We start from the raw sequence: 8,908 nt of genomic DNA, 5'->3' as shown, positions 1-8,908 counted from the left end.
GGTGTTAGGATAGATAAAGTGTCAGATTAAATTTTCTATACTGACACCTTTAAATGCCGCTAAAGGCCATTTTTGTTGTAGTGAGGTAACGTCATTACCTGCTACAGACCTATATTTTTGATAGAAAATTGGCCTCATACCATCTCGGCCAGGATATTTGAGTGGATGCATCTGAGATAGTATGTTATTATGCTAAATAGTATGCTGGATAGTATGTTATTAAGGAATTAAAAACCAAAGACGCATTTTTGTTGGCAATTTTGCATGACCAGGAGTTATTTCTTGCATTATACCTTTAAATTCCCAAAAAAAAAGCAAGGGGAAAGATTCGGTTCATATGAGGCTTTATTTTCTTCTATTTTTGGTTCCCACTGTGTAATCTACTTTCCTTGGGCAGTATATGGTGCTTTACAATTATCCTTCATATCATATGCACCATGCATGGCCAAACCAAAAAAAAAAAAAAAAAAGAGAGAGAAGAGACCTTCGACATGGTTTTCTATCCATCTACCCGTTTTTTTTTTATATTCAAATTATTGCTCTTCACATTTTCACTTCGTATGTTTGGCTTTTTGGTCCTTGAGCTTTATGGGCATGTGGACACAAAAAATCACATTGATTAAATAAAAATAAATCTTTTTCACTTTTAATATATTTGGGTGAAATATACTCTATCGCGCTGGGTTACCTAATTTATTTTGCTAAATTTTTGGGCTACCAGCAAGCTGAGATATTTGTTATAACCAAACTACAAGTAATATGGTGGCTTTGATTTGACTGCTTCTGATGGATGCTAGTTTTCAGTATCTTATATATATATTCTCTCCATTCTTTTGTCTCATTGAAAGTGTCATATTTTTTTTTTATTTTGAAACGTTCTAAAATATTTATTATCTTATCAAAATCAAAATAACTTTTAATCTCTTTTTTTCAATATTATTCCAATAACTTTATCTATATTTCATACTAAATTCAATTTAAAATTTGAATTTTTGATGACAATTTTTGAGACAAATCTACAAATATCATCATCAAGCTGCTATTTTTAAAAAGTTGGGTTTCGACAAACAATTTTAGGACGGAGGGTGTAACTCTTTTGCCAAGTTTCACACGACTGGCGTGTGCAGTGAGCTAGGACATAGAAGAAGCAGTCGTCGGAAATGATGAAATGGTGTTATTAAATTTAAACCACATTCAAGGGTGTGGACCAGTTTTCTAAATGGAGTTGCCATCATCAAGTCGATTCCCATTTCTCAATCAGATAAGAAGGATTTCTAGTCAATCAAAAGCTTTCTTACACGCAAAAACACCGCTGCGTGTTAAGAACGCTGCGGTCCTTTTCGTTCTTTATTACGAAGGGGGTTTGTTGACCTGGTATTCGGTGGATATTTCTTGAAATGGGCTTCAGATTTAGTTTTGCCAGAAAAGTAAAATTAAATTGAAAAAAGTATTTAAATGTACGAAAGGCAATAATATAAGTGCATGCATTATTTTTTTAAAAGTGTGTGTGCATTTACGTGATAAAATAGGTGCAAATTAGGCGAAGTAACCAATATTTAACTAAAACTCTTGCAAAAAACCCACAAACTTTGTCAGGACTAGTTTCTAGTTCAAGTAGCTTGTACTTTTTGACCCGAAAAAAAAAAGGAGAATGGTTTATCCTGGTAGTGAATTTAAAAATTGTGTCTCTAGACTTGGAATTGTATTGAGCAAAGTCAAGAACCTTGGTATTTTTTCATATGCAACCGCCTGATTTTGAATTTAGGATAAATTGCCTTTTAACCTCTATAGTTTGGTATTTTCTCACATAACCCCCTATAGTTTAAAAACTATATATAGCCCCCTAATAATTTGAGTTAATGTGTCACTGTTAGTTTTTTTTTGTTAAAACTAACAGTTAATATTAAAAAGTCAAACTAATAAATTGACAAATTTATCCCTTCATTACTTGTTTTTTTTCCCCTACAAACATCAAAAAGAAGAAATTGAAATAAAATATAGATAAATAAGAACTAGAAAATACTATTAAAGATTTGGTTTAAAAACCTATAATGATATTCATAGTAAAAAATATTTGGTGTTTTTTTGTTTCTTATTTATTTGTTATATCTTTACCTTCCATATTTTTTGTTTCTTGTTGATTTATTTTTATTTCCCTTCTATCTCTTTTGTATTTGGAAACAATTAAGGTTTTGTAAGCCAAAATACAAGTTTTCAAAGTCATCTCTTCTCTTTCCAAAAAAAAAAAAAGGAGAGAAAGAAAAGGAAAACAAGAAAAAAAAAGTAGTGAAATGGTGAATTTATCAATTTAGTAGTTTGAATTTGACTTTTTACTATTGACCGTTAGTTTTAACGGAAAAATCTAAAGTGACACAATAATCCAAACTATGAAAGGGTCAAATATAGGTTTTTAAATCATAGGGAGTTATGTGATAAAACATCAAATCATAGGGTGTAGAAGGTAATTTACCATTGTATTTATTGTTCATTTCTATTTTACACTGATCAATTGACCTTGATAAAATGGGATGTGACCCGATTATACCATACGTATGTCAGCGATGATGCATGCAAATTGCAAGAATACATATGGATCTCCCTAGTCTCCCACGTAATGTCATATCCAATCTTTCGTCTTCTTCACCATAGCTATATATACACCATATATGCCTCCCTCCATTAAGTCCAGAAGTAAGGCAAACAGGTGAAAGGTTCACACACAAAAATATTAACAAAATGAGTGGAGCAGGAGAAGGGAAAATGGTGTGTGTGACCGGAGCTTCGGGTTACATAGCTTCATGGCTGGTGAAGCTGCTGCTCGAGCGCGGTTATACTGTTAAAGGTTCAGTTCGAGATGCCTGTAAGTCCAGTTTTTGTTCTTGATCAACTATCTTAGTGGCTTGTACAGTTTTTGATGCCCTATTCTGATTGTTGTTTAATTGCTCCTGGAATCTAACATTTTAGGGTAAATTACTTATAACTATATTTTAGGGTGATTTTATATAATGCTAGATAGTCCCCCTAAGATTTCAAAATAACCACATACCCCCCATAGTTATATGTAAAGCGGAAAATGATGGAATGCACAATTAGTTACGGCATTTATACCAAACGCGCTCTAAAAGCGTGTGTGATAAAGTCTTAATTTCAATGTAATTCCCTTATAGTTTGTATAATTGTCAACTTTATCTCTCCTGTGATTTTTATATTTATTCATATAATCCCCTTATACTTTTATATAAGGTAATTAAATTGTCGATTGATTTAGCATTTAAGTAAAAGTACTACTGATATTTCAATTAACGACATTATATAGGCTATTCTCCATCAAGTTTCCGCTTTACATAAAATCATAATGGGCGAATTGGATATTTTAAAATGTTAGAAGGGTCATGTGGCAACAGACAAAGCCACAGGAGGATTATATGTAATTTGCCCAATATTTTTATTCAACTCTGCAGTGTGAAATTGTCTTGTAGCTCCAGATGATATTCTTGCAACAGCGAAATGCTCCCCATGTTCTGTTTGCTCAAAAGAAAATCACATGCAAAAAAATATATATATTTTTGATGTGGACCAACTTAATTGTTTCATGCTCCAGATACAACGATCAAGTTATACTAAAAAATCTTTAGCCTATCGAATCTATATCCTTCTTCTGAAGGACTGAGTTTGTTATAAAAATAGTGGTAGATGGCATACAATTGTCCCTCTGAACATTCTACTGATGCAATCATGACACAGATGATCCGGAAAGGACACAACATTTGACATCACTTGATGGAGCTAAGGAAAGGCTTCAGTTGTACTCGGCAAACTTACTGGAAGAGGGATCGTTTGATGCAATAGTCGAGGGATGTGAAGGGGTTTTCCATACTGCATCTCCAATCAAACTTTCATTTAGCAATCCAGAGGTACATTTGCTTTACAAGATTGGAAATTCTCTACTGTCTACAAAATCTGCTATTTATCTAGTGAAGTTTGAAAATCGTAGCATACTTTCTGATTTATAATTGTGCGACTTCTTTTAGTATCTTCCTCTGTTGCATTTTTACTGGCTTTTTTGGGTTATAGTCTATTCCTCTTCCTCTATATATGATTTATGACAATGTTACAGCTGTAAAATAAAAAAGAGTTAGAATCAAATGTTTCCAATTCTATGGCTCTACTTTTTCTTTTATTAACCAAAGGGAGGAGATTAATGTAGCAATCAGGTCAAACACCAGAAGAATATTTCTTTACATTTGGTACATACAAAACTAATCTGTTCCTGCAGGTCATTCACAAAAAGACTGTCGTGTGTTATGTGCTTTAGTCTCTTTTTAATCAGTATACATGATGTTTCTATGAAATGATCTGGAAATTGGTACTTCAGCGAAACAATTCAAAGGGTGTAATGTTGTGAAATAAAAACATTAAGAGCCATAAACATAGCAAATGGTCCACAATTGGGCAGTAGATTGGGTCCGACTAACTATTTTCCTGGGTAAGTCAGTCAGGGTAAGGTTATAGAGCAAGCTATAAGCTTGTCCTGGAGCAAATGAATCCCTGCTTTGACCAACTAATTATTCAGCCAGTGTAGAGCCAATGGCTTTTGCGTGCCCATACCAGAATGAATAAGAAGCTTATAGAAACTACAATATATGTTCAAGCATCTGCAAATTATATGTATCTTCATTTGTAAGTTGATTAACTTCTATTAATGATTGTGCCTTAAAATTTTATGCAGTACACCTATCCTTGTCTGTTTCTCAAATTGTGTTTATGGATTTTTTTTAAGTAACTTTGTAGAACTTTGATTTTAGTCATTTCAATGAACAAGGTTGACTCACAGACACTAAAAGAAATTGCAACATGCATTATGTGTTCACGCTAAAATCTGTTGGCAGGATTCATGGGAGCTACACCTTTTATATTTTCTGTCTGTCCTGTTCAAGCCAGAACAGAATTTCATCGGTTGATATTTGGTAGCAAACGGTTTAATTGGTGACCACATCTGAGACTTATTTCAGTTGTTCCTCTATTGGTCTTAAGTTCCTGTCACCCAGTGAAAGCTGAAAAAATTTGGGAAAAAACAACAATAAAGGACCTGAGAACTTATTTTAGCAGCAAGAGGAGATAAGACAACAATATGTATCCTTTAGCTAAGTAACTAAAGCTGTAGGTTTACAGCATTTGTGGTGAAATTCTCAAACATAATACCAGAATGATAAGTTTTTTGCAGGTTAAAAGCATAGTCTTACCTATGACTGGTAATGACTTCCTTTTTTACTTGGTTTGATTTCATAGGCAGAACTACTGGAACCTGCAGTAAGCGGAACACTGAATGTGCTGCGGTCATGTGCAAATTCTTCTTCTGTCAAAAGAGTAGTTATAACATCCTCTATGGTTGCAGTTTCAAAAAACAGAGAATTAAAGGAGGATGTGGTAGTTGATGAAAGTTGGTTTTCCGATCCATCATACTGTGAGGAGCAAAAGGTACATATATTATCTGTCTTCTTCCAGTAAAATCTAATTTGGAATGCTGGAATTCTTTAGTTTTAACTTGTTGTTGGAACACATATGAGGAGTTAGCCCAGCTGTGGAGATAATTAAGTTAGGATCTTCATGACTTGGTGGCACTTTAATAGGCAAAAAGAAGGATATTTTTGTAACCAGAATGGTCAGTCCATTTCTTTCCTTCTATCTAAGTAACAACTTAACTTTAATGAAAAATTAATAATGTAGTGTGGAATAGTCGGGGAAAGAGCAATATGAAAGTTTTCCTACTTAATTATGCATCTCTTGCATGATCAAATTCTATACTATTGTCTGAGAATACACACCTAGATGAGCAATATTTGGTCGGTCGGTTGGAAAGGAACTTCTGCTATAATATTATGAATATGGCTATATGTGTTAAAGTGTCAAGGTCCCTTGTAGTTTTGCTGTTAACTTGTGGATTAAGAGATCAGATGATCAGGATATGTCGACACTGGTGCTTTGCATCATTCCTTGAATATAGAAAGTTTACACCATTCCTAGGATCCTTGAGAAATCTACTTATTCACTTATAGCATTGCTTGTCCTGGGAAATGTGGATACTTTCACTCTGTGCTTTGTAGCTACAGCAATAATAGTTTCAACTGATGTAAGTTGCTGGTTTTGTCAAATTTGTAGAAATTTATAATGTTACTTCTTAAAGTTTACAAATCTAATTACTTTCTGCTACCATCTTACCAACATTTACTGATTTTTCGGTGTTGATAGTCTTGGTATGAACTTTCAAAAACCATGGCCGAGAATGCTGCATGGAAATTTGCAAAGGAGCATGGCATTGACGTGATTACAATTCATCCAGGATTGGTCATTGGTCCTCTCTTGCAGCCATCTGTTAATTCGAGCGCTGTTTTGTTCCTCAACCTATTAAAGGGTTTGTTTCAAAATTTATTGAATCACCTTAGTAATCATTGTCTAACTGACTCTTCCATCTATGTTACTTATAGCTTTATTATGCACCACAACTTTCTTTGTTACAGTAGAACAAAAAACTTATGACTAATAACATTTCAAGGCACTGCTGGCTAATCACATGATTGACAGACATAGGTCAGAATGTGAACTGATATATCAAGCTATAAACTCTGACCAGCTTATGATGTTTTAAAGGTTTGCAGTACAATCTTTCATCTGAAATTCACGTTGTGTGCATCTTCCTTTCAACAACATTGAGGTTCTATGTGATTAACAGGAAGGAAAAGAAATTTTTGGGTGGTAATTGTGAGGAAAAATTTGTTAGGAGTAGTCACTGTTTATGTTGTACAGACTTGCTAAAGCATGTTTATTATTCTTTCAATTCGCAAGGACTCCTTCGACCCAAATAGCCACTTTGTACAACAATGGCAAGAAACAAATTTCAGGAATTGATTACTATTTCACTCTCTAGAACAAAACAACAGGAATAAATTCTGTTTTTCTATCTGGATGAGAGTGAAGGGACAAGTTTCTTCAACTCTCACCATTTAACTCTTAAGTACGAGACAACTAGTATTATCATGCCTGTAGTTTATTCTTTTGTCTAGTAATTGATCCTTTTTGGAAGAAAATAAATAAACTATCCTTTGAAAGAGAAACCTAACTCTAAATCTGTGAAATTCCAGGGACAGATTAACTAGTAGATTGTTGGGATTAATCTTTCTTATTATTCACCAATTATCTGAATTGTCTCAACTAGTTCATTCCTCACATCTCCCTCCCCTCTGTGGCTTTGCTGATACTAAAACAGAACAAAGTAGTACATACCACACATTTCTTCTGGAAGGCAGGCCATGGCCTCTAAATTTGACTCTTTTCATGGCAAACAACATTGAGTTTGTTTGGATAGAAGTTTATTTGGATGATTTATTTGAGATAATTACTGTAACACTTTTTGTGATGTGCTGTATGTGAGATAAAAAGGTGATTGGGAAGATAAAAAGGTGATTGGAATTTGTGAAGCAAATTATTTTATCTGAAATCATGCTGATCCAAACAAACCAATTGTATTTAATTGTATGCACAGTTTCACTTATGTTTGCTGAAGAGCCTGCAAAAAAATGTGTTTAAAGATCTTAGGTGCCAAATGCAGGGGTTGAACCATTTCCTAAGGCAACATGTAGCTGGGTTGATGTTAGAGATGTTGCCTATGCACATGTTCTTGCCCTTGAAACCCCTTCTGCAAGTGGAAGATATTGTCTGGTTGAAAGATGTGCAAATGCCTCTCAGATCATCAAGATTTTGCATGAGCATTACCCAACTCACCAATTTCCTGATAAGTAAGTCTTGTTTTCCTTGTTTAGGTCTTTACAGGCTTTTGCTGATGGCCTTGTATACGTCCAAAATGTATCACATATTTTTATACTCTCTTTTAAAGGACACTAAATCCTAAATTTTCTGCCTTCTTTTTTTTTTTCTTTTGGTCTCATGTTCCATAAAAAATGAGCTCTTTCTCAGGTTGATTTCTAGAAGATGGTCTTCTTTGGACTAGGATATATCACCAAATTGGCTTTGTCTCCAAAATAGAAATTCCGTTTTAGGCTTTTTTTTAGAAAAAAATAAATTTCATTCATATCACAACTAAAGTTATCTTTTAAAAGGTCTTTTGAAACTTCGTAAAAAAGGCACAATTTACAGTAGATATGAGGCAATTGTCCAGTAGATTTTCAAGCATTTGAATTTACATTTGCATTTTCATTACCTAAGCTTTATTTATGTTTGCCATAATTGTGTATTGTCCCGCATACAGCAGAATGTCAAACAATACCAACCTTATCAGCCCAAACTACAGAGCCTCCAATGAGAAGGCAAAAAGGCTGGGAGTTCAATTCACTCCTTTGGAGGTCAGCCTAAAAGATGCTGTTGAATTCTTCAGGGAGAAAAATTTAGTCAGTATCTGAGCTATGGCGGCATTGATTTACTATTGTATTCAAAGTATTAAATTAAATAAACCAGCTAGTTATCTCAGCTGGCAGGGGTCACCCTATATGTTTTTTTGTCCCACCATATTTGAGTTATTATTCCCACCATTTATGTGGATTTATTTGTAATATATTTCTCATAAACTATGAAACATGGCGAAATAGTAGACTATTTCTTGCATGCCATTTTTGATTTTTTGCATGTAAATTTGAAAATAGGAAATTCAACTTTTCATTTTTTCAAAGTGGGCATTTTCTTACAAGCCTGTTGGATGATTTAATCATAGGTTTTCTTCCGCCTCTGTGCTTTTGGTATGCAAGCTGTGGAATACCTAGGAAAAAATGGAAATCCCTTTTAACTCCAAAGCCAAATTCCAACTAATTGAACACAATCTGATTCTGAATACAAAGCCAAGAGGGGGAAAAATAAAAAAGAAAAAGGAGGATGCAGGTATTTTAGAAGTTCCCTTCTA

At 33.9% G+C, this 8,908-nt stretch overlaps 1 protein-coding gene across 3 annotated transcripts; it reads left to right on the top strand.

Annotated features, from left to right (window-relative positions):
* Positions 1–2,606: 2,606 nt before the first annotated feature.
* Positions 2,607–8,680, top strand: LOC113719881 (phenylacetaldehyde reductase-like). 3 transcript variants are annotated; one of them, XM_072075634.1, is made up of 6 exons: positions 2,607–2,842; positions 3,745–3,914; positions 5,290–5,478; positions 6,250–6,412; positions 7,607–7,793; positions 8,264–8,621. In XM_072075634.1, the coding sequence occupies exons 1-6, from the start codon at positions 2,737–2,739 to the stop codon at positions 8,412–8,414; spliced, it is 966 nt and encodes a 321-aa protein (XP_071931735.1). In that variant the 5' UTR covers positions 2,607–2,736; the 3' UTR covers positions 8,415–8,621. The 3 variants fall into 3 exon arrangements, with proteins under 3 accessions (XP_071931735.1, XP_027100866.1, XP_027100865.1); XM_027245065.2 differs by having other exon boundaries at positions 2,608–2,860; positions 8,267–8,680; XM_027245064.2 differs by having other exon boundaries at positions 2,608–2,860.
* Positions 8,681–8,908: the final 228 nt, after the last annotated feature.

Source organism: Coffea arabica, chromosome 2c (assembly GCF_036785885.1).
Source record: "Coffea arabica cultivar ET-39 chromosome 2c, Coffea Arabica ET-39 HiFi, whole genome shotgun sequence".
Taxonomy (NCBI): Eukaryota; Viridiplantae; Streptophyta; class Magnoliopsida; order Gentianales; family Rubiaceae; genus Coffea; species Coffea arabica.
The sequence above is the reverse complement of the archived record's forward strand: the minus strand, read 5'-3'. Positions and strand labels throughout refer to the sequence as shown.

Coding starts and splice junctions, on each gene's coding strand:
- LOC113719881 (XM_027245064.2), top strand. CDS start 2,737: ATGAGTGGAGCAGGAGAAGGGAAAATGGTGTGTGTGACCGGAGCTTCG. Junction 2,861..3,744: donor AGGTTCAGTTCGAGATGCCT/GTAAGTCCAGTT, acceptor ATCATGACACAG/ATGATCCGGAAAGGACACAA. Junction 3,915..5,289: donor TTTCATTTAGCAATCCAGAG/GTACATTTGCTT, acceptor TTGATTTCATAG/GCAGAACTACTGGAACCTGC.